This window comes from Leptidea sinapis, chromosome 3, assembly GCF_905404315.1.
Source record: "Leptidea sinapis chromosome 3, ilLepSina1.1, whole genome shotgun sequence".
Classification (NCBI taxonomy): Eukaryota; Metazoa; Arthropoda; class Insecta; order Lepidoptera; family Pieridae; genus Leptidea; species Leptidea sinapis.
This window is the reverse complement of record NC_066267.1, coordinates 13,396,958-13,423,028: the sequence shown is the minus strand read 5'-3', so window position 1 is coordinate 13,423,028 and position 26,071 is coordinate 13,396,958. Positions and strand designations below refer to the sequence as shown.

Genomic DNA, 26,071 nt, shown 5'->3' with positions numbered 1-26,071 from the left:
AATTTTTTAATACAATTAATGATGTACATTTTATTTTCAAAACATCCGTGTTTGATTCCCGAACTGAACGTCGTATGTACTGAGAACAGATCGTCGTATGTCTTATAGTTCCAAACTTGCCAACACTGACCGATCCAAATGGGCCATCCTGTATAATAAAATTGCTCATTTTATTGTATACGAAACGCAATCAGCAATTCAACGTAAATTAACCCAAATTTCGATCACAAAAGTGCATTAGAAGTGTTGCTATCAACAGAAACTTTGTTGTAACAAAAAACACTATAATAACAATAAAACGAACACAGAAACAGTAAAACATCATTAAGTTTACAGTAAATAAAATGGAGGTCGAGATTAACGTGTGGTCTCCAGAAATACAGGATAGTTACCACTTAAATAAATAAGTCGATCAAATCACAGTAAACGGTTTTACTGTTTCCAACGAGATGCACTGTTTTATTGTAGATTTATTGTGAAGTAACGACCGGTTACTAACAAGCTAAACAGATAAATTAATCAATAATGTGTAAATAAAGGAAACTAGACGGATTTCGGTGTAATAAAAGGTTTAATTAAGCGTCGGCCATTTCATTTCGATTTTTTACAGTTGCGTACCCGAAGGCAATCTAGGAAATACCATTTGAGTAAAATTACTGCTAACTCGCCCAACCCTAGAACGAGAGTCTTTTTTAGTGAGACTCTTGTTCCAGAGTTCGCCGAGTCAACATCTCCGGAGGGATTACCTTCGGGAAGTTCCGTTAAATCTCGTCCCATGTCTAATGTCTGAAGACGAAGGTTTTTAACCAGTATGTGTTGCCGGTGATGATACGTATCGCAGATGTCGTCGCTAACTAATGGCCTTATGAGGACGCTCATTGTCGCTCAGAGGGCAATGGATGGCTATGCTTGGAGTTTCCCTGCGAGATCGATTCAGAAATGAGGAGATCCGTAGGAGAACCAAAGTTACCAACATAGCCCATATGATTGAACGAATGGCGACCACGTATAAGCAGACGCAGTGTTGGAAGACCCTTCACATGGTGCACCGATGATCTGGTCAAGATCTCCGGAATAGGTTGGAATAGGGCAGTGCAGGACCGGTGGTCATGGAGATCTGTGGGGGATGCCTTTGACCAGCAGTGGACGTTTTTCGGCTGAAATAAGGATGACTGGTGTAGAAACGAAACACGGGTGGAATCGGTCGAGGCAGAGTTTTACGTTGCCGATAAACCCGCTAATTCGGTCCGGGGTTCAGTGTGGCAATTTTTCGGTGGTGACATAATAAGTATTCAATACATTTAGATTATATAAAAGTGCATCATGGTATCCACGAGAATGCAAAAGAAGCAAAGGGCGACAAATAAAACGATGGGAGGATGACCTTAAGAGAGTGGCTGGCCCAGAATGGATGAGAATGGCGAGAGAGAGAGAAAGATGGAAGTCTTTGGAGGAGGCCTATGTCGAAGGACAAGCTGTTACAAAATCGTAAGGAATTAATAGTTAAGGATATATATTTAAAAAAAAAGTTATTATTAGTACCAGCAATAAAGGCTTATTTTATTTTATTTATTTTAAATTGCATCAGGGAAAGTTCGGATACTTGTTAAGTTTCTTAGGCTGGATTGCATCATATTAGCTGTTATAGTTAAGGTTTAAGTCAAATTTAAAGTTAACAGTAACGCCAACTTTAACATAGACTGCGGAATGTGTTGCTAAATATATAATTTGTTTGATTGAAAATTTCAAAATTTAGATTATTTACTTTATATTTAAGAATTGTTTTTTTTATTTCGTATTCATATATATGTATTATACATTCAAATATTTTTATTTAAAATAGGATTTTTAAATCCCTTATTGAACATCAAAAACTATAGGGACTAGATTATGATTATTTTATAGCAATAGCAATGACAATACAATATTGTATATTATAATTAAAAAAGCACAAAAAAAGAATGCTGGGAGAGTTTCTTGCGCCGCTTCTTCTCTCTCAGAGTGCCATTTGTTTCCGAAGCGGTAGTAGTATATATTAGTATCTAGTAGTTATTAGAAATGACATCAGAAAGAATTCTAAAGGAATCAATTTTGAGAAAATAAATGCCTTTTATGCCTTTTCTACCACCCATTCGAAAATTTATGGCTCAGACCTGAGAGATTGGGCGCAAGAAACCCAGCGGCCTACTTCTTTTTTTTTCATTAAAATTTAATCGTAATAAAATCTATTTTTAAATATCCTGAGGTCGGTCGCTCCATTCGCAATCTGGTGTTGTCATTAAGCCATGTATGATCTACGGAATAATAACCTTTACCACATAAACATTTTTTAACAATTCTTTTGAATTTCGTAGGTAACACGTTTGTTTGTACATTTTCTGGGATCGTGTTGTAAAAGCATATAATATTATATCGCCTAACAAAAGACTTACTAACTCAACTTAACCGAGTAGTAAGCATAACAAGTTTATGTCTGTTCCTGGTATTAACATTATGCTTATCACATTTCTAGCGAATTCGCCTCGTACCCATGAGCATATTATTTGCCAGATGGAGTGACAATAACATAACACAACGCAACAACACTTGGTATACGTCATGAAGCTACACCAGTCCCTAAAGGTACATGGGGAGAAAAACTGACAAGAAACTCCCCGTCCACCTTTTGAATCATATAAGAACTTAGCCTACTTAATATAATATTTAACATTGTTAACATCGCTTCATTGTCTTCTACCGCATTTATGACGGGAAGGGTTCCGAAGAGCTGTTGCTGTTTGTCCGTTCAGAGTGATTTTTTTAAGGAACTTTCCTCGACAACCAGACCATGTAATAAGGCATAGGTATCACCTAAAACGCGGACACCTATGTAAAGGAGGACGTCAAGGGTCTTATCATCTTATGATTCCTCTGGAGGAATTTCGATTTTTTTACAACCCTCTTACAACTATGGGTCTGGACCCATAGTTGTAAGAGGGTGTGGTGGACTGTGATCACTTGACATAAGGTGACCACTGACGGCTCGCTTGTTTGTTTTCCTGACTCCATTTCTATAAGTATGCTAAATCAGCGCTTTAATTATTATGTACCGAAGTTTAAAATAGGTAAATACCGGCACTGTTTCACGCATTTTCTCTAACGTTGAAAAAGGTAACACCAGGTTAACGTGGCGCCATCTGTCGTCATTTTAAATAACTACTAGAACAGTTTACTCTATTTGCTATTGTGTTATTCAAATTATTATAGTAAATTAAAGATGGCTCTATATCAAAAGGTTAACATAGTATGTTGTCCCAAAACTACACAGTAGGGATGGATGGAATACTTACGCATCCACCACATACAAAATTAAAATTTTACATTAAAATACAACTTAGTATAGCTTAGCCACTTCGGTAAATAATAGTATCATTATTTATGTAGTAAGGCCTGTTTTCACGTAGATCGCGAATTAATAACTTTTAAAAGCCATAAAAAAATAATTGAAAAATGAAAATGCTTAACGAAATAGTACCTGCAGACAACCCCATAACATAATATTTTTATATGCACTTACTTACGTAAGAAGTAATAATTTTTGCAGAGTTCAAACTAAAACCAGCAAAATGGCGTTGGATAGAAACGTCGCTTCATTGTATATCGTCTCCCGCATTTATTACGGGGAGAGTTCCTAACAGCTCCTTGACTGCCTGATTCCTGCATCCGAATTCCACGTTCAACATCTGGATGTGTGGCGTTCCTCCATAGTTCGATTCACAACTTTCTGGCACATGCAACCAAACCATGGCATGGACTTCCTTGCGCACTTCCAGGGCGATACGGTATTATTTGGAGGCACTCATGTCATACCACATACCTTTTAGTTGTTAGAATAATTAATTGCATTTGATCTCTGATATATTATGTATACTAGGACTCTGTTTTCCTCCTATATGATAAAGCCATTTTAAGTTACTGTCTGCCACTTACAAAAAAAAATATTTAAAAGGTAAAACAGAGAGACTTTAAACTGAATAATCCGACGTCAATTTATGATTTTTTAGTTACAACATAACATTGTAATTTGAAAAAAAAAAAGTACAACAATCATTATATCATACACTATGGGTAATAATTTTTTTTAAGAATCTCAATTAATTTAGAGTAAACCTGTGATAACTAGAATGAATTTTCGATATGCAAATTCAATTTAGGCCTTTAAGGTCGGGGACGAAGGTCTACTTTGTCTGGTGTTGCAAGAATTGGACCTTGGTGAGTCTATATCTAGCTAACTACCAGTTCTACTACTAGGCTTCTTCACACAGGATGCCGGCTAGATTATGGGTACCACAACGGCGCCTATTTCAACCGTGAAGCAGTAATGTGTAAGCATAATTGTGTTTAAGTCAGAAGGGCGCCGTAGCTAGTGAAATTACTGGGCAAATAAGACATAACATCTTATGTCTCAAGGTGACGAGCGCATTTGTAGTGCCGCACAGAATTTTTGGAGTTTTTCAAGAATCCTGAGCGCCACTGCATTATAATAGACAGGGCGTATCAATTACCATCAGCTGAACGTCCTGCGCGTCTCGTCCCTTATTGTAATAAAATGATGTGGCGACCAGGTAGGAACGAAGTTCCTTCGGCTAATGTAGAATCGACACAAATTGCAAAAAAAAAACGTTTTAATATAGCTATAATCGTTATCATATATTAATATAATAATATTGATAATATATACACTACTCGCGTGTGTATGCGACTGTCGCGCCTGCGCACGTCTCGTTTAACGGTTTTATTCCACGCACTTTTTTCCACGGATTTTTTCTTACGGTTTTACTATCACATTTTTATCAGTTCGGTCGCGCAGCAAAATCCCTATCCCCTCCAAGCCTGCCGTAAGGAACCTCGTTCCAAAAAGAACTCTCCAGAACACAGATGTTGATATTCGTTGTATCACTGTGTGTAGTTAAAAAAATCTGTTACCAACTCACAAAAACTAGCACCACAAATTAAAAACTTTATTAAACATACATTAATACTTAAACAAATCATTGATATGACATCGCCCGTTTCAAATTAAATTAAATTATTAATATCATAATAATTACAAATAGGGTATTTTACTAGGTTTTTTTTTCATGTTCTTCAAATCATGTTATGTGCCATACTTATTGCGTGAATATTTTAAGCGTTTTGATTATAAATTACCTTTTAATTCTAATAAATAAAATGGCCTTTAAAAATGTTTGCAAAAAAAGCCTACAAATGGTGTAACAAGTAAATTATACCTCTATTTATATTCTAGAGAAACTTGATAGTGAAAAGCAAATAAAGTGCTATTTTTAGCAATGAAGTTCTATACATATACCCCCTTATTCATAATAGTCTGCTAACTTAGTGACATTTTTTTTACTGAATTTTTTTTTTGAGTTATTAGATACATTTTGGAACAACTGGGTCCATTTTAACATAGTCAAATACCCTATAATAATATTATACAGGATGTTATTATCAAGATCAAAACTGTACCAAAACTGAGCCTATCCTATTGTGAAAATTGTGTTTTAGAGTATACCTAGTACTAGTTTTTCCCAAGTAACGTAAAATTTGTTATAAAAGTTTTAATCATTTCGATAACATCCTGTACAACTAAAAACTTACATACTTATTAAACGGTAACAGTCAATTAGTAAAATAATCTTTTAGATCCATGGAGTGTTGATAAAGTTAGGGTCAATTGTAAACAGGGGTAATCTCAGACAAGTTTCACATTCCCAGGTATTAGCATTATTTTGTTATGACGGAACTAAGTTTCTCTAAGCAATTTGTTATTTTAATTAAATTTATTTCTCGTTTCTGAGATTAATTCGGTTTGAGCATGTTATCAACTGTAAAATAGATCCTGTAGATGTCATGTTTTCAATTGCTCCGATTTACAATAACACTGTTTCAAAATACCCCAAAGCTAGTGAAATATACTTTTCTTACACTTATATACATCTTAATGTAATGTGATGGCTCAAGCTACATTCCCTACTTTTTATAATAAATAATACAAACACTATGAAAAGGAGAATAATATTATTGAGAAAATAATTATCACCAAAGATTTACGTCACTCACGAGAGCCTATAATGGGTGATGGCTATTAGACCAACGCCCAGAACAGAGACCAATACGTGGAACTAAATTTACATTGACTTCGAGCATTCGGTGCAATGACATTCTATACATATAGAAAAATCACTTCGTATTAAAACAAAGCCGAAGTATGGTGCATACTACAAATTACACCGTAATAAACTTCGACCGCTATATCAAATACATTGCCGCATTTACTCCAAGTATATAAAATATTTTTATCTACACCCATGTTTTAAATCCTCTATTAAAGATTCTTAAACAGCTCATTGCCAACATTGAAACACTCAATGTCCTATAGTACATTACGATAGCGCTATGCAACGATACGACTGCGCAAAGTAGGTGGTTCCCGCGAGTGGCAAGGCGAGAGAAGGCGTAAGGTATACTCTTATACATTCCCGCACGCTCTTGTCAACGTGCGGGAAAGTAGTACTTTGCGAACGCAAATGGAACAACTGGGTCCATTTTTAATATAGTCAAATACCCTGTAATAATACTATACAGGATGTTATTATCAAGATCAAAACTGTACCAAAACTGAGCCTATCCTATTGTGAAAATTGATTGTGTTTTAGAATATACCTACTGTACTAGTTATTCCCAAGTATCGTAAAAGTGGTTATAAAAGCTTTAATCATTTCGATAACATCCTGTACAAATACAAACTTACATACTTATTAAACGGTAACAGTCACTTAGTAAGATAATCTTTTAGATCCATGGAGAGTGTTGATAAAGTTAGGGTCTCTGTGGGAAAGTGGTACTTTGCGAACGCAAATGCATGCGCAAAATTGAACTTTGCGTACGATAATAGGAAAATAGCCATAACATCATCCAAACGAGTGTTAAAATGAAATTCAGTACAACATTATATTATCCGTATTCAAAATAACACTCCTTTGGATGATATTATGGTTACTAGGACTGGCTCTTTTACTGTTAGCAGTAAGCTAACTGTTTCAGCATATTTTATAGAGGATTCATATTATGGGTGCATATTAAGTCTTATATGCAACTGTTGATAATTAGGTATTAAAACACTCATGTGATACTATTATCACATTCGCCTCATGTGATAAACCAACATTCGTGTATTAATACTCCTTATTACACTACAGTTGCATAAATAACTATTAGTCAATAATCAACATTGTAATTAATTATTCAGTTCAGGTATATGTTGAATTTAGAACCCGATTCGGACAGTGACAGTTGACACACGACTAAGGAGAAAAGTGTTACATAGTCTTTAATAGTTACATTGTCTTTAAGCACACTTTTACGTTCCGCTTTCAGACTGCGAATGATGTGTCCTTATATGGGTATAGAAAGTCATTGGTTGGGCGTCATAAAATGATCAACAGAGTGTCTATAATTATATTTAATATAACGTTTTACAGTCGAAAAATTCAATGACGTATTATTAAGGTAGACTCGTTACCCAAGAACGTTCTAAAACACGACACTAAGGTAACTAAACGTGATCATAAACTAGTTAACCACGGTGACTGGCCCGCTACAAGCACGCATTTCTGTCGTTTTGCAAGTTAACAGTACGGAACACAAAAATATCCTGCGTTGTTAGGAATAGTTGAAATGGGCATGAGACAGTAGTAAAAATTCAAAGGATAATTAAAGTATTTCATGAAAATTAAAAAGGGTTCTCAAAAATGGCCCAGTTTTGATAGATATATTTTAAGATTAATAAGGTATTATTCAATAAAATAAAATTTTGAAATTCGACATCGGCCATTTTAATTGAAATACAAATGACGTCACGGCACAATAATTTTGGAAAATAATCATTAAATTAAAAAAAAAAAAAATTAGTTCTCGTTTGAGCCTATTTAATTGGTGAAATAAAGTTTTTTTTTCTAAAATTGTAGACGTGGAAGAAAATGTTTCCGAAAGTTTCATCCCTTAGGGGATAAGAAGGTCCCACGAAAGTTCACTTTCAAAGTACCAAATTTCATATACATACTTTTGCATATTGTTAGAAATGTAATGCCGTTTTTCGAAACGAAGACATTTATAATGTTAACACGAGGAACAAACATAAACTTGTTGTGCCTACTACTCGGTTAGTTCGAGTTAGTAAGTCTTTTGTTGGGCGATGTATATGCTTCTACAATATGATCCCAGAAAATGTACAAAACAAATGTGTTACGAAATTTAAAAGAATTGTTAAAAAACGTTTGTGTGGGAAAGGTTACTATAGCATTAGCGATTTTCTTAATGACACCACGGACTGGGATTAAAGCGAACACCCTCAGGCTCTTTAATTATAAATGTTTATTGTACGATATCACATTGTAATCCATATTTTATATTAAAAAAAAAGCCCGCTGAGTTTCTAGCGCCCATTCTTCTCAGGTCTGAGGCAGTCTCTTTTGAATGGGTGGTAGTTTTTGACGTTCAATAAGTGATTTTAAATCCTATTTTGAATAAAAATATTTCAATTTGAATTTAAGTGACTGAACGGGCGGTTCAAAGTGCTAGAACGTACGTGTAAATAGTCTACAGATAATACGTCATTACGAAATATAAAAAATACTTTATAATTGCTTGGTCCTATACTTAATGACTCGTTTAGAAACTAAAGACCGTTCACCACAACAACAGATTCTTTTTGGGCCAACTTAATATTGTACAGCATATAGTTAGACAGAAAAACTAATTATTTACTTAAATTGTATGTTTTGCAATTATTGCAATTTAAATAAAGACATAATCTCGCCTCACCACTAACACTTTTTCTCTTTTGTTTGTTATATGCAGATCCCTAGATATAGTTTTACCTTAGATCATTAACTATACGTCTAGATACTGTGACAGCTTTGAAAACGTCGAAAAAAAATTGGACGTAGTTCCTGAAAATGGTTCCAAGCCACAAATATCACATTTTAAGGAATTCGTGTTTAAAGTTTAATAAATATTAGTGTATTCCATACATGTGGGTTGGGCTACTAAGTCATGATGTTATTTAAAGAGTGACAGTAGGGCTGCCATTTTTTTTCAGTCCGTTAATATGAATCACGTGATCAGTTTTGTGTTCTTAATTCAATTTCGACATGATTGTGGTTTGGAACGTTTTTCTGGAAATACATCCAATTGATGTTGACAGTTCACCTGTATTTTGAGCAATGCACACATACTAACAGAAAGTGAAATAAAAATCGCTAGTGTAAAACGTAGCTTGTTACGCACACTAAAGTAATAAGCCTGGCCTGTTTTCTTCGGTTGTCTAGCAGCAAGAGGCTCTATATATAGACGTATAAATTATCTAAGAGTTACCCAAATTTTCTAGCAGATTATCCATCTAATGATAAGCATTACCTACTCATAACGTAATATGATCTGAGAGCTTTCAAAACAACATAAATTCTCATGTTTAAGGCCTATTATCGCAGCCGACAGACTATTCGTGACGCACTTTTCAGCCTGTGATAATAAAACATATAGAATTACTAGCTGACCCGACAGACGTTGTTTTGTAGATCATACAAAATACCGTTTTATAGGAATTTGCCAATAATTTTTCATAAAATCAAGAATTATTTCGTAACATGTGCTTGTTGTTATAAAGAAATTGTTTCACAGCAGAACTGTCAAACCGTGCGTCAATAAATTCTCTCGCAGAAAATATGTCCATACAAAACAAATATTGGAAAAAAATAAATATGGGTCGCAAATCGAAATAAAAACAATCCTATCTCTCAAGTTGGACGAAACTGCACTCCATGAACTAATTCCCATTTAAATCCGTTCATTAGTTTAGGCGTCCATCACGGACAAACAACGTGTCACGTAATTTATATATATTAAGATATGCAGTACCGCAAACGAAGCACAAAAAGTCTTACACACAAAATATCCTCGTAGATCTGACAGAACGCGCAGTACAAAAAGGGCGGCAAAAAATATAACGTTCGCGACTACCCGCGCTAACGCAGACGACGCTCACTTTAATCTGTAGTCTGCACTTGCTAGAGATTGACGTGTATCATGGCGCTAGACATCGACGCAGGGTATGCAATCTTAGTTGTTAACTATAAAAAATGAAAATGTACTAAAATATTGCAGAAGTAAGGACAAATATTAGCATTTTAATTTCAGAGGATTATAATATGTATTGTATGTACAAAACCTGCACAGAGATGTCGCTGCTGTCATAGAAAATCCAAAATATTAAAATGTCACTTGCACGGCGCAATGATTATTATAGACAAATGGCCGCCAGTGCCTGTTCTTGTGTTGTATGTTATGTTTTGTGATTCGACTGTATGTTTTATTGTATGTGCTTTACACCTATATCTGTTAAGTTAGTTTGTTCACTCATACATAATATAATCATTACACAGTGATTCTTTTGTTATTCTTTGTATCAATGTGATTTGTTATTGGTTGTGAAATAACAAGGAGTCTAATAATTATGAGGATACATTTCAAGTAAATGCGAAAAATATTTTACAATTAATGTTATAAAAGGAAAAATAAATGACTTAAAAATTATGTTTTTGTTTTATTATTATACTAACAATAGTTATATAGGTAACAATTACAAATACCTAGTAGGTATAGGTATGTGTAGCTATTGCCTTTAAAAGGTTTCAAGACACGATAACAGATGGCGGTACTTTTGTCTTTCCCATTTTAATAGTTGAGTTAGGTCTCTATTGCTAATATATACAAAACAAAGGTAGGTACTCTGTGTATCGACGTGTCAATGTTGATTCAAGAAATAGAAAACAGACTAGCACTGTATAATACATATTTGGCACAGTATCATGACGGATATTTAAAAAGAAAATTGTGGGATGAAGTGTGCAAATTTATTTGGATATAGTTTTAGAACTGAATGTTTAACATGAAACAGTCCCTTTAATAATCGTTCTAAAAGAATAGGCTGAACCCAAAATTTTCTATTTCTTCTTCTTTTTTATATCTCAAGTACGAAATAATACACCGCAATCTCTGTACTTCCATTGCGTGTACAACCCTACAGTTCTGCCGACAAAAATGACCGAAACTGTACGTCGTGTGCGTTGAGTCTGTGAAATATCTGCCAAAGACAATTTGTGTGCCGCAGTATGCAGTCGATAGCAACAACAGTGTGTCATCTGCGATTGGCCTTTACAGCAATAAGAGAACACATAAAAAGTCTAAATCGAGAAACTATAGTATAAGGGTGATGATTCTTAAAACATTTAGTGAGAGTAGTATTGAACACCGAGGTATACTAAATAGGACATACATAATTTTATAATATTTTGTACTCAATAAAATACATCCAACAATAAACAACCACATTGACAACTCATCAAAGTTTAATATTACACAAAATTACAATGGCAATATTAAATAATCTGTTACTTAGATGCTTTTTGCTACCTTTACCAGTGGGGGGCTCCTTTGCCTATTTCTGCCGTGAAGCAGTAATATGCAAACATTATTCTAGCGCCGTAGCTAGTGAAATTACTAGTCAAACGAGGCTTAACATCTTATGTCTCAAGATGACGGGCGCAATTGTAGTGCCGCTTAGAATTTTTGGGGTTTTTCTAGAATCCTGAGCGGCACTACATTGTAACGGGCAGAGCGTATCAATTACCATCAGCTGAAGGTCATGCTCGTCTCGCCCCTTATTTTCATAAAAAAAAAACCTATTGAATTTTACTGTATGGAGCCATTTCATTCATTATAAAATGTACTATAAGATTATTATTCACAATTTTAATTTAATTAGTATATTATTCATAATTTCAACTTTACTACGGATCTGTTTAGCAAAGTTGGAATATACAACATTTACATTACGCATTATTCCGATATAACTCTGGAAAAGAACTCAAAAACACGAAGTTTTCGTCGCGAATCGAATACGTGCTCCTAAAGATCCTGTGAAATGGAGTCTTTCATTTATAGATTTCGCGCACCGATACCTCATGGTGTAGCGGGCATCGAGTTTTTGATATAAGTATACTGTACAGTAAATTGGCCCACGAAACACCTTCTTTACCAATAATTGGTCACCCCATTCCCACGGGTGTTAATAGAGCCGTTTCCTGGAGTTCTCCTGCCGTTTCTGGTACCACATAATGCCAAGTACAACCAGGACTATGAGAACGAGTGCTATGAACATCATCCACAAGAATGTCATAACTGCGGACATGGCTGGTTTTGTGTCTTCAATCCGCGTTCGGGGCGCGTCGAATGTCTGAGCAGATGGAACGATTTGCGATCTGTCTTCGTCCTTTTTTTGCTGAAAAAATACGAGAATCGTTTTCAAAACTACTACTCTACAGCTTCGTCGAAAGTGCCTTAGATTTGATAAGTGGTCGTCCATTCATTTTGTGAGTTTTCTTTAGATAATTTGTGAGATATCGTAAGATTTTCGTCAATCCCCTCCCCCCTCCCTTAATCTGACACGAGATTATGATGTAAAATATCCTCCTATTATTCATTATTACTGATCTATGATTGATCATATTTAAGTTTAAGGTTAAGGAATTGACATAAAATAAACACATAGACTCACAATCCGGCTGAAAAATTGTCTGAAGCAAAACTCTGCCTACGCGTCTAAAAGGCAGAGTTGTTTTTCAATTGTGTGTTGACCGCGCTTTGAATACAACGCCACGCAATGACAAAGTGTTCAGTGAAGAACTGACCAAATAAAAAGATAATATCTAAACTCATAAACTGTGCTCTTATTATATTATTAGTAGTCATCGTATTTGGTAGATAGCTACATATTTTCTACTTTCGAAAGAGTCTTCCAGGGTTGCCAGCAGAATGTTGCCTCGTTGTTGAATTTATATTTAGACACAATTTTTTACCAGGACTTTACAAAATTATGCCTACTACTCGGTTAAGTCGAGTTGGTAAGTCTGTAGTTGTTGTAGAGTTGCAGAAAATATACAAAACAAATGTGTGTTACGAAATTTAAAAAATTGTTAAAAGACTGTTGATAACTATTACATAAATTACTATTGAAACTTTTTTAACTTAAAAAAAGGAGGAGGTTCTCAAAAGTAACGGAACTCTTCAATTCTTAAGAGCATATTAACGATACTAGGCCGAATATGTTTTATGCTAACCGGATATTTGAGTCACCTACCGTAAGCTCGTTATGGTCAAGTAATTGTTGTAGTCAAATATGATGATCAATGGAACTCCATAACGACTTACAGGAAGGATGCGATCTGTGGCAGAATTTCTGTCTATTATCAAATTGCAATGCGCTTACGTTCATTGCTACTTTGTCAAATTTAGTAGATCTACACAAATTTAGACATATTATTAGTACACTACACAAAGTTCAGATTTACTAAAAATCTTAAAATAAAAAAATATTAACCAAAAATCGACCCGTAGGCAGGGTCACTAACCACTGGGCTCTTCGGGTCTTCAAGCCGGGGGGAAAGCGGAGATTTAAAAAGTTGCCAAACACAACGTGATTAGTGGAAAACGCCTGCCCTGATAACAAAATACAATTACTCGAGTGGCCCTCACCGTCTCCAGAAGGTCGAGCTCATACATCTTGATGGCGACGATATCGTGGTTGTCGCTGAGGTCTCCGGTGGTTGCTGATGCTCCGAAGAAGTAGCCAGTCGGCAGCAGCACGTTCTCCACTCTGAAGCACTCCTTCCACGCGTTCTTGCCTTCCAAGTCCGTTGATACTGGAAAGGTAAGTAGGGAATATATCAAAATCACTTAATGAACGTCAAAAACGACTGCCTCAGACCTAAGGAGAACGGGCGCAAGAAACTCAGCGGGAGTCTATAATTAGGTATGGGATCATAATATGGGGTAACTCAACAGTAATAAATAGTCTTAATAGGGCAAATAAAATGTTTGAGGGCTGCAGCGGGAAAAGGGCCCCTTGAAAGCTGCAGACCCGTATTTAAAAAATATAACTTATTTACAATTATTGAATTATACATATTTGAGTGCTGCATGTTTGTTCGAAAACAATTTAGCGAATTCAGTAAACATGAAATCACTTCTCTTTTCCCATCCAGGGACCCCATCAAACTACAAGTACCTTGCTGTAGAACTACATTATTTCAGAGAAACTGTTGTTGTATGTGCATAAAAATCTATAATCAGATCCCAAAAATAATAATAGAGGTATCGTCAAATAGGAATTTCTCATCAAAATTGAAAATGTACCTTAGTAAAAACTGCTTATATTCATTAGACGAATATTTTTAACTAAAAACTTGAATATATACTATATAATACTGCTACTAATCTTTTGTTAAATTTATATTATCGTAATTAATGATTTTTTTGTATTGTTAGAAATGTATTCTATAAAATTTGCACGTCATAAATGTGGCAAACATGTACTCAATAATATTTATGTAACATCAATCTAACATGTTTATGCAAATAAAAACTTTGACTTTGGCTTTTTTGACTTTTTATATAAAAATATGGATTACAATGTAATATCGTACAATAAGCATTTACAATTAAAGAGCCTGAGGGTGTTCGCTTCATTCCCAGTCTGTGATATCAGTAACCTTTCCCACTCAAACGTTTAATAACAATTCTTTTAAATTTCGTAACACACAATTGTTTTGTATTTTTTCTGTGATCATATTGTAGAAGCATATACATCGCCCAATAAAAGACTTACTAACTCGACTTAACCGAGTAGTAGGCGTAACAAGTTTATGTTTGTTCCTCGTGTTAACAATATGATTGTCACAGTATCTAGCAAATTCCTCAATGTGCTTATGAACATCTCGCCTATGTCATCCGCGGAAGGAATCAAAACAAGAATTATAAATGCAGCAAATGCGATGCGGAATAATTTAAAATATAAATAAATATATATAATAATAATTATTGAAACACGAACTTTAATTAGACTAAATTATAAATTGTTATTACTACTAAGCTGTTACTAGTTCTAAATGTTGTTATAAGTTTGTATTTTTTTGTTTAGGAAAATGTATTGATTAAAATTATACAAATGATTTAAGAATTTATACCCTCGTCCCATGAAATGACGCGCTGTGATTGGTCGGCTGTTGTGAAGTATTACCACCGGAAGAGATACGCAACAAAGGTGATGGGACTAAATTTCATTCAACCATGCAACAAAAATAACATGTTTGCATGCACAATGCAAACATGTTATTTTTCCTGAGGATGGCATGACATATTGGCGGAATTAACACTAAAGAAAACTCAAAACATCTGTATTTTTTTGTTAAGTTTAAATTGGGTGATGTTTTTAATTAATTTTATGGAAACTTTATAGAACGACCTAAAGTTTAGTTCCAATACGAATATCTGCCTGCTTCCATTGTGATCATTTATTTTCAGTTTCTTTGAAATAATTTCCTACTTCTTATGCATTGTAGCTAAGAAAAGGGTTATGTTTTTAAATTGTCTACAAGTCAAGTTTCATAGAGTTTTTTTTATGGCCTTTTAGTGAAAAAAAATCCAAAAAAAATTGAAAAAAATCGGTTTTCAACTCGCATTTTTAAATTTGGAGAGATTATTGTTTTTATAATATTGATAAATAACCAGATTTAATCGTTTTTATGCATTAGAAGTAAGTGTTGCATTTAAAGCAAAATAAGTCATTAAAATAATGACATTAAAAAATCTAACAAATCTTACTCGTGTGTTAATTTAATGTCGCAAATATTTTTTAATATGAAAATAAGGGATGAGACGAGCAGGACGTTCAGCTGATGATAATTGATACGCCCTGCCCATTACAATGCAGTGCCGATCAGGATTCTTGTAAGACCCAATAATTCTGAGCTGCACTACAACTGCGCTCGTCTCCTTGAGACATAATATGTTGTGTTCTCATTTGCCCAGTAATTTCACTAGCTACGGCGCTTTCAGACCGAAACACAGTAATGCTTACAGATTTAGGCGCCGTTGTGGTACCCATAATATAGCAGGCATTCTGTGCAAACGAGCTTCCCACTGGTTAAATGTATAGCGTCACGCTGTATATAGTCATGTGACTGTAGGCTTTTTAATGTATCAATATACAAGACAGTTAGATCTTACCAATAAGTGTGTCATCTTTGTACACAATAGATATGTATGTGTCGTGGTTATAGTTTCTGAACTTAGCCTCGCAGCCAGCCAGCTGGGTGTGGGTTCCGTCTCTATCGTGGTCGTAGTGCAGCGACCCGTTGTTGATCATCGCTGATATATAAGGGTGTTGATGCTGAAACCAAACAATAATATTAATAAAAAAGACGTGTGGCACTCGGGGACTGCCGCGGTAAAGCTATGGCATAGCATTTTTTAACAACTTATGCAATTATTTATTTATGCAATTTTTTTTTGATATAATTAATTTAAAAAAAGTAAAGGGAAGTGAGTAAAATTTAACTTGCAAGATTTGATTACAGACAGACAACGGGACAGGTGAAACTAATAAAAATGCTTGTCATAATAATAAAAATTAAAAAAAATCAAGATGTACCCCAGGCTCGAACCTGCACAAAAAGCATACGTGATAACCGATGTTCCACGGCAACTGTAATGATCGTGCCGAACTATCTATATAGATCTAGTAAGTGTTAGGTTATTTTCGTTACGGAATTTCTGGATTTGGTCTCCACGCTCAAGGCCCGCGATAGAAGCTATGCAAAAGCTTAATAAAAATATTGACACACTCTTACATAAATTATTTTGCCCCAAAACTAGGCATAGCCTGTACTATAAGTACAAGACAACGATATATTTAATACAGTATACTTACTTAAACATACATAAATACATATAAACATCCATGACTCGCAAACAAACATTCATATTCATCATATAAATGATTGCACCTGCGGGGATTCGAATCCGGGACCTCTAGCTCAGTAGGGAGGGTCACTAACCACTGGGCTATAGGGGTTATCACTACAATGATCGCAAAAGGAAAAGTAGACAATATGTCAAAAACCAACACCTATTATCCCATTAACTCAAAATATGCACAACACAATGTCCCTATAAACAAACATACCCATCTCAATCATGGTTATTCACTAAGAAAATAATTAACAATATCTTCTCCTGCCAGCCTGCAATGGAAAAAGTATCCTGAAATAAAGAGTGTGGGAGAGTTTCTTGCGCCGCTTCTTCTCTCTCAGAGCGCCATTTGTTTCCGAAGCGGTAGTAGTATCTAGTATATTAGAAATGACATCAAAAAGAATTGTAAAGAAATCAATTTTGAGAAAATAAATGCCTTTTATGCCTTTTTAGAGGAATAGGAAAGATGGTAAGAGAAAAAACCTTGTAAAATGAGATAGCAAAAAAAACTGGTTCAACATTGCTCAAGATAAAGAAAAATGGAAAAACATGGTACAGGCTTTTACCCTAAGAGGGGCCATACAAACAACTGAACATTAACAAACTAACCTTTTTAACATTTTAACACAACTAATATGTACACTAGAGAAACCATGTAATAGAACCTAACATGGTATGGATTAATAATGCATAAATAAATAATTTATCAGGGTGATTTTTATAAAATCAGGAGAAAAATTGGAGGGAAAAATTTAAACAAGTCGACGTTCAAAACTACATTTAGATAATTTTACAAAAAAAATTGTTTCTTTTTTTTTAAATTACGTTATCCAGATTAAAATAATGTGGTGAATGGGATGCGGTAATGAAGGAGAGCTACGTCCTGCACTGCCTGCAGCCGTACCGATTCATTCCATTGCAAGTCGGTACTCGTATTTAGGCGTGTCACGTGTACGAAATCAGTTACGACTTGTTTTTTTACTTATTGTAATGTATCATCAAATCAGTAACTATTTTCTATTCAATATGTGTAGTAAATGGCTGTGCGTCCACCACCTTACAGAAACTTGTGACAACGCCTACATATATTAAATATATTAAATTTATGTATCTAGATAAATGTAGTACTTCTAAAATCGCAATAAAAACTCCGCATTACCTTATCTCTATCTGATACGCTTGGCTCAGTTTCCATTTCCTTCATTAAAACTTTAATTAAAATTTACGTTAATTGTTACGTCATTGAGTATTTATCCATATCCGAATAAATAAAAAAATATAAGATATAGGACTTTGTTAGCTAAACAGTTGATTAGTTTTTAAACGAACGACATCTCAAGTCAATTTCCTAATATGCAATTATTGGTGTTGAGCAGGTTATCAACTGTAAAGTAGATCCTGTAGATGGAGCCACATCCTGAGAGATGAACAAGACATACCAAGATTTACGATCTCAGTAGGTAAAAGCAGTCGGACGAAACCCGAGAAGCGCGAGTCCCGCATCGTCCATAAAATTTGGTTACAAATTTAATTTCTATACTTTGTTAGCTACTATCGGAATATGTGGTTGCAGGAAGTAACGTTTTTGACTTTGATTTTAACGTAGCACGAGAAATAATTTCTTTTAAGGATTTTTATTTTTCACGCCAAAGAAGAATGACTTTGAAGGTCGCCCTTTATTTTCACTGAATCCCCAACGATTCCTGTAGCTCTGGTACTTACATTATGTGCTCCGTTGTGGTTGCTGTATGTGTCCATAACAATCGCAAGACCTTTGAAGTAGTCTTTACTGCCAAAGACTGGGCCCGACTGCATTCGCTCTTTGACATACCATATCACAAAGCCATCTCCAAACAAGTCTTTCCCCTTTCCATGTACTTTGAATTGAACTTGCAAATCCCAGTTTCGAGTGTGGCATGGCTGAAAATTAAAGAAAACAGTTGATTTAACTTTTAATTATATGTAGATTTTTTTTATGGAATGGGAGGGCAAACGAGCGCACGGGTCACCTGGTGTTAAGTGATCACCGCCGCCCACATTCTCTTGCAACACCAGAGGAATCACAAGAGCGTTGCCGGCCTTTAAGGAAGATATACGCGCTTTTTTGAAGGTACCCATGTCGTATCGTCCCGGAAATACCGCACAAGGAAGCTCATTCCACAGCTTCGTAGTACGAGGAAGAAAGCTCCTTGAAAACCGCACTGTGGAGGACCGCCACACATCCAGATGGTGGGGATGATATCCTAACTGTGTCGTACGAAGGTGGAGATAGATAGGAAAGAGATGGTAATTACATAAAATTGTTGAACTGAAGTGGTAGTGGGCAGGGCACATACCTCGACGGACAAAAGGCCGTTGGGGCAGTAAAGTCCTCGAATGGCGACTACGTACCAGAAGACGCAGTTGTAAGGACCAACAAGATGGACCGATGTTCTGGTCAAGATCGCCGGAATACGTTGAATGAAGGCAGTGCAGGAGTCAGGACCGATCGTCGTGGAGATCTTTGGGGGAGGCCTTTATCCACTTTATTCCAATGGGAGGCTCCTTTGCACAGGATGCCGGCTAGATTATGGGTACCTACCACAACGGCGCCTATTACTGTCGTGAAGCAGTAATGTGTAAGCATTACTGTGTTTTGTCCGAAGGGCGCCGTAGCAAGTGAAATTACTGGGCAAATGAGACTTGACATCTTATGTCTCAAGGTGACCAGCGCAGTTATAGTGCCGCTCAGAATTTTTGGGGTTTTTCGAGAATCCTGTGGGGCACTGCGTTGTAATGGTCTGAGGCATTCTATTTGGAATTGGTGGTGTTTATGGCTTTCAATAAGTGATGTCAAATCTTATTTTGAATGAAAATATTTGAATTAGGGTTACCATCCGTCCAGATTAATCCGGACAACTCCCAACTTTTACTAAATAAACGCAGTGTTACTCCAAGTTTAAAATTACTTCTCCCTGTCATCTAATTCTGTAGTCACAAAGGTAAGATAAGGACAAAAACTTTTAAACTTGGAATAACTTTACTTCGCGTGTATATAAGTAACACAGACAGACTTTAGTCCAGGACTTAACATCTTATGTCTCAAGGTGACGAGCGCAATTGTAGTGCCGCTCAGAATTTTTGGGTTTTTCAAGAATCCTGTGCGGCACTGCATTGTAATGGATAAGGCGTATCTATTAACATCAGCTGAACGTCCTGCTCTTCTCACCCTTATATTCATAAAAACAAGGTTTGCCAGCTCTCTAACCTGTTCCGATTTTATTTATAATTAGATGGAATATAGTAATAAAACTACATATTAGCTAATAACTAATATCATAAATATCTTCAAAATTTACGAAAAACAAAATCTAAACGAGATCAACTAAAAGTCAGGACTTTTATCGATTTTTTTTTTATCGAAATGTCAGGACTTTGTGTCAGGAGTTTTCAAATTACTAAATGGTAACTCTAATTGGGAGGTAGCTAAACTTTAACTTCCAATCAGAACATTTTAAAATTAAATAATAGAAAACAAGACATTATGATTAATTTATGCAACTAAACCAATTTAAACTAACCCTGAAATCTTATTAAGTAATTGAATCCATTCGTCATACATTCAATCTATTTTCTATAGCTATATCAACAGCCTTCAAGGTAACATTATATTTTAAGTCGAGAAATAAAGTTGATTAGAACGTAAAGGATATTATGTAATTAATTTTGTTTTATTCTTGCATTAAAAAAAAACTAATTACTGAAAACCTTCAATCCAATTTAAGTTAACAGCAAAACAGGAGAAAATATCTTCATATTATGTTTACAGCAATTTGTGAAAGTTACAATACTGTTTTCAACATTCTTCTTTACGGAAGAGGAAGACAAAGGAAGAGAAGAGAAAGTGATCACCATTGCCCATACTCTCTTGTATGCCGACCTTAAGGATTTGGAAATAAGAGTTATTCATGAACTGTGATGACATAGATATACTGTGCATTACAGAACATTGGCTATAATCTCATCAGTTAATGCCTAACTTAAATATTCACCAGATTGGTAATTCATTCAGCAGAGAACAAGCCATGCATAGCGGCTCATTAATACTCATCAGTAATTAACCGATTCATAAGGAGCGGAAAGACATTGGTCCGACTCTCAATGGAACGGATATTGAAATAGCCTGTGTTGAATTGGAGCAATTAATTGTTATGTGCATATACAGACCACCTTCAGCACAATAATATGACAGTTTTGAAAATGTAATGGAGAAAGCTCTGCCAATAATTTGTTCTTTGCTGACATGTTAACAGTTTGGATTTACTAAAGGTCACTCAACAACTGATGCAGGTGTTGTGCATATTCATCATATTATCTATGCCTGGTTCATAAAATACGCTAGCATACAAAAGGGGGGGGCTGTATGGCTGAGTGTGACAAGATGTGACAAGAGGGGACGGGTGGGTATACGGCAACGTGACGTTCGCCGTTTATTATTTTGTGACGTGAGCGCTGGCTCTGTGGCGCGACTCTAGCGGCGTTGCCATCCGTCACAACTGGTTTCTTTGTTTTTCCAATAATTGAGAGAGTAACGTTTCCACATACCCTGCGCTCTCGATTCAGTAACAAATGAAAATACTGTTTCTCATGTATTTATTATTATTTTATTCCTTCATTCGCCATTTAGCAGTGTAAAATTTACACTGCTAAATAGCGAATTACACTGTAAATCCTTGGACTTCTGAATAATAGAAATAGTATTTATTATTTATATGTTCATTGTGAAAGATATTTATAAATTTATTTAATTTTTATTATAATAACTAAATAAATATTTTTAATTTTCAGAATTTTTTGAAATCCATACTCAGCAAGGGTTAGTTTTTGTGACGAAGCATTTCTAGGGGGGGGTCACAGAAAGTGTGACACAGCGTGACAATAGGAGGGGAGATGGTCAAAAAAAGCTGATTTTAGTGTGACGGTTTTTTATGAAAGGGAGAATTCAATGGATGCTCTGGGTGTTTTTGTGATCTATCTAAGGCGTTTGATTGCATCCAATATGAAATTCTAATCAGGAAATTATAAAAATATGCCATAAGGACCAATGCACTGACACTTATTAGTTCTCATTTAGATAATATAATTCAGACTTTTGATATCAATTGAAAGCGCGCCATTGGATCAATCATAAAAATGGGTGCCCCACAGGGTTTTGGGTTCGTTTCTATTTTTGACCTACATAAATGATTTACCATATGTTGTTAGAGATAATCATGAAATTGTATTATTCACAGATGACACATCCATTTTATTTGAGATTAATGATGTGAATCGCTCTTTGATGATGTAAAATGCTTTATCCCAAATTGTTCACTGGTAATAATTTGCTTTTGAATAGTTCTTAAAACTAAATGTATTAAAAACTCCAAATGGCAGTAAGGTGAATTCAAACGAATTTGTGAATGGGGAGTATTGAGAACTTGTAGACACCACAGTTTTTTGGGCATAACTTTAATGGCACCAAAATATTTGGTTTGGCAAATAGACGATTGTTCTGCAGCATTTGTGGTAAGGAAAATTTCCCAGCCCACAAACGAAGACGCAGCATTTGTTGTATATTTTAGTAATTTCTATAAGGTATATTACTGTGGGTGCATGTGCATGTGCAGTCATCTGACTATAAAGATTCAGAGCCATAAAAAATATACCACTTTTTATAATCATTTACCCGGCTTCCTATAGTAAACAATAGGTGTCCTGATTGGAGGGACAGTTCCATTAAAATCTTCGAATACATCTACTGACACATCACTAATGATGAGTGAAGGAGATTGCAAATTCACAAATAAAATTTAACTGAGCTAACCGTTCCGTAACCATGGGTTTGAATTTCATAAAATTTTGTTTTTCAAATTTTATTTGTGTATTAATCCTAGAAGTGAGGGTAATCACTTTAAAAACATAACATATTTATTAGATCGCAAATTGTAAATGGTGCATTTTTCTTTTAGTACTATGGTACACTTTCACATAGTGATACTAGTTTTTAACCATCTGTAATTATATTAATGCAAATGTTCACGGGTGGTTGGGTTTTGCTTTCCATCAGGCAATCCACTTGCTTCTTTGACACCTTTTATAAAAATAAATGAATAAAAACCAAGTATTATAAATTATATTTTATAAGCAGTGTTCGCTAGATGCTGAATGATGGATATCAATTCTCAAATAAAATTATATATGGTTACTAGCTGACCCAGCAAACCTTGTATTGCCGATATTAAAATCGCGATACAAAAGTAACTGTTGATCGTAGATGGGGGAAAATTTGAAGTTGTATGTATTTTTTAATGCTGACTCATAATCAAACAAATTTGAAAAAGAAATGTCAAAAAAAAAATTTGATGTGGACCACCCTTAACATTTAGTGGGGATGAAAAATAGATGTTGTCCGATTCTCAGACCTACCCAGTATGCACTTAAAATTTCATGAGAATCGGTCAAGCCGTTTCGAAGGAGTTTAACTACTGTTATCAATTGGCATGCATTATTAATTAATTAGTAATATCTTATTATATTGTATAAAATGTTATTGTTTTACTTCAACAGCATTCAATGAATCACTATGAAAATTAGCATGTGTATGTAAGTGTAGTTAGTAAGGTGCTATATACCAACTTTTTTTATGGAAGAGGGGCAAAAAAGCATACATGACACCTGAAGTTAAGTGATTACTGCTGCCACATTCTCCTGCAATACTAGCGGAACCACAGGAGTATTGCCGGGCTTAAAAAAAAGTAAAGTGTATGGGTTTTTTAAGGGTACCAAAGTTATATAATCCTGGAAACACTGTGCAAGGAACCTCATTCCATGATTAGGAGGTATGTGGAAGAAAGTTTTTTGAAAACTGCACAGTAGTGAAACACCAGACATCCAGATTGTGGGAAAGATATCTAAATTTGTAGTGTGTTATGGGAAGATGGAATTCAGAGGCAGGAACCAGGTAAAACAGATCTTAGGACCACTTTCAGATATATAGAAAGTATAGGTAGATATCCCAGATAAATGTTTTAGTAGACAGAATGAAGCGACTTGTCTACACAAAACACCAGGAGATCTAGCTATTGTCAGAGCAGTGGATCCCTGATAATTAGAGCAGCTCTGCTTTACGTATGCTTATACTAAGGGTATGGAGCTGGTACTGAGGACACCAGACTAGACATGAAAGTAATAATTCATGTGTTCATCCTGTATTTACGAGTCCAGCTTCCCTAAAGCCAATGTGCCTTAAATCTTCTGCCAAGTTCTATATCTGTTAGCCGATTTAAATATGTATACGTTTTTGTGACGACATAAGAGCATACAATGTAAATACATAATTATAAAAGATTAAATTGGTGATGTTTGGCTAATATCTACAAAACTTCTTAAAAGTCGTACGAAATTCAACCTTATACTATTCAGAATAATACTTACGTGTGTGTTCCAAATCGCACCAGATTTAGACTGCAAGTCTGGCGTTAATCGGACATAATTGGACGTTACAATTGTACTTCCCAAAAAGTCCCAATAAGGCAATGCCATTCCACTTGCTGTAACATTATAATTGGATTTATTTATCGGGATAATGGCACTCATTATATTGTATCTAAGGGTCACTCACCCTGGTAAGGTTTTGTAAGAGAATGTTCTCGTCTTGAATACTCCAGTGTATTCCATTCTGCTGTAGCTGGTGTGATAAACAAATATAAAAGCAGTAACTTGCAAATATCCTTAAACATTTTGAATTAAACTACAAGTTTCAAAGAACAAATTTAACAAGCGGTTCAATTACAACCGGGCACAAATAGGTAACCACTAACCAGCAATGACTTTTATATCTTCATGACATGACATGACATTGACAGTTAACACTTGACAGGGAATCTCCAAATCATATTTTATCAATGTCACAGTTCAGTATCATGTTGCCAATGCTAATAATTTATGTATACTGGATAATTTTGCATTTAATAAAAACTTATTATTACCGTAATACAACAAACATAATAACAAAATAACATTGCAATACGTACATAAATAACGTTTAAGGATTAATAATTAGGAGAACAATCTGGCAGCACAAAAGGACTCAATCGTCGGTAGGGTTGGTGCAAATTTTTTTAAACTTAAAGATCCAGAAAACCAATGAAATTTCATAGTCAATAGGTAGTTATTGTCACTAGGTTCCAGTTGTTATGATAACAGGGCCATTTTAATGCATCATGGGTATGTAAATATTAGCACAGTAAGATAAAACTAAGACAGGTAGCCAATGACGTTCTATACATATGGACATATCATTCGAAATCTGATAACGGAACAGCAAAAGTGTGCTTAAGGACAATACTTTTCTCCTTAGTCGTGTCACGTGTGTCAGCTGCGTCTCAATCAACAAGCCTAAATGTGCTATTAAATAGTGCTTAAATAATACATTAACGACTCAAAAAGAAGATAGTGTGACTTATCATCGGAAATGTTATTTTATTTATATAAGATTGATATGAAAAAAGCATAAGTAATTTAATAAAACGAATATTTTTCATTAAATATGGTTTTAATTATTGACAAGTCGCCCGACAAGACCCGCTTGTCAGAAATGAAAACAATAGAGTCGTTCTTTTTAACCGACTTCAAAAATGAGGAGGTTCTCAATTCGTCGGTATGTATTTTTTATTTTTGTTACCTCAGAACTATCGACTGGGTGATCCGATTTTGTTAATCTTTTTTTTATTTGAAAGCTGGTGCTTCCATGTTCCATGTTACTAGAATTCAATTTATTAAATAGATTGTATAAAAAATCATATATTTTTATACTTTTTAGTGGATATTATATCTATTGGGTGGTTTTTTTGTTAAAAATTTTTAAAGGTCTAGTGAACACTGATTAGTAATGAGGTAATGAAAGAGAAATGGCACCAGTAGGTGGCAAGAGAGAGATATGAATAAATTTACAAACCTAAATAAGCATATTTATATTTCACCACTAAAGGATTTAAGTTTTTTAATAACCACATTTAACATTTGACCAAAGCTGTCATACAAATAAATGTTGATGTCTACTTACACTACATATACCAAAAAGATACCCTGGAAAAGATATCGAAGTCTAAAGGACAAATATAATTTAATGCAAGGA

At 34.8% G+C, this 26,071-nt stretch overlaps 1 protein-coding gene across 2 annotated transcripts; it reads right to left on the bottom strand.

The window, feature by feature from the left end:
- Positions 1-4,986: 4,986 nt before the first annotated feature.
- Positions 4,987-24,766, bottom strand: LOC126979563 (vesicular integral-membrane protein VIP36). Of its 2 annotated transcripts, XR_007732842.1 has the most exons (7): positions 24,557-24,766; positions 24,370-24,485; positions 18,637-18,834; positions 16,171-16,333; positions 13,639-13,805; positions 6,709-12,385; positions 4,987-5,557 (listed from the first exon to the last, which is right to left on the bottom strand). XR_007732842.1 is itself a non-coding variant. In XM_050828931.1 (6 exons), exons 1-6 carry the CDS (start codon positions 24,672-24,674, stop codon positions 12,173-12,175), a joined length of 975 nt encoding a protein of 324 aa, XP_050684888.1. In that variant the 5' UTR covers positions 24,675-24,766; the 3' UTR covers positions 4,987-12,172. The 2 variants fall into 2 exon arrangements, 1 of the variants encoding a protein (XP_050684888.1); XM_050828931.1 differs by having other exon boundaries at positions 4,987-12,385.
- Between the last annotated feature and the right edge of the window lie 1,305 nt (positions 24,767-26,071).

Bases quoted from the DNA above. Each gene is read 5' to 3' on its own strand.
- LOC126979563 (XM_050828931.1), bottom strand. From the start codon at position 24,674: ATGTTTAAGGATATTTGCAAGTTACTGCTTTTATATTTGTTTATCACA. The intron at 24,486-24,556 runs GTGAGTGACCCT...ATAATGTTACAG, and splicing joins TCTTACAAAACCTTACCAGG to CAAGTGGAATGGCATTGCCT. The intron at 18,835-24,369 runs GTAAGTATTATT...TTTAATTTTCAG, and splicing joins GTGCGATTTGGAACACACAC to CCATGCCACACTCGAAACTG.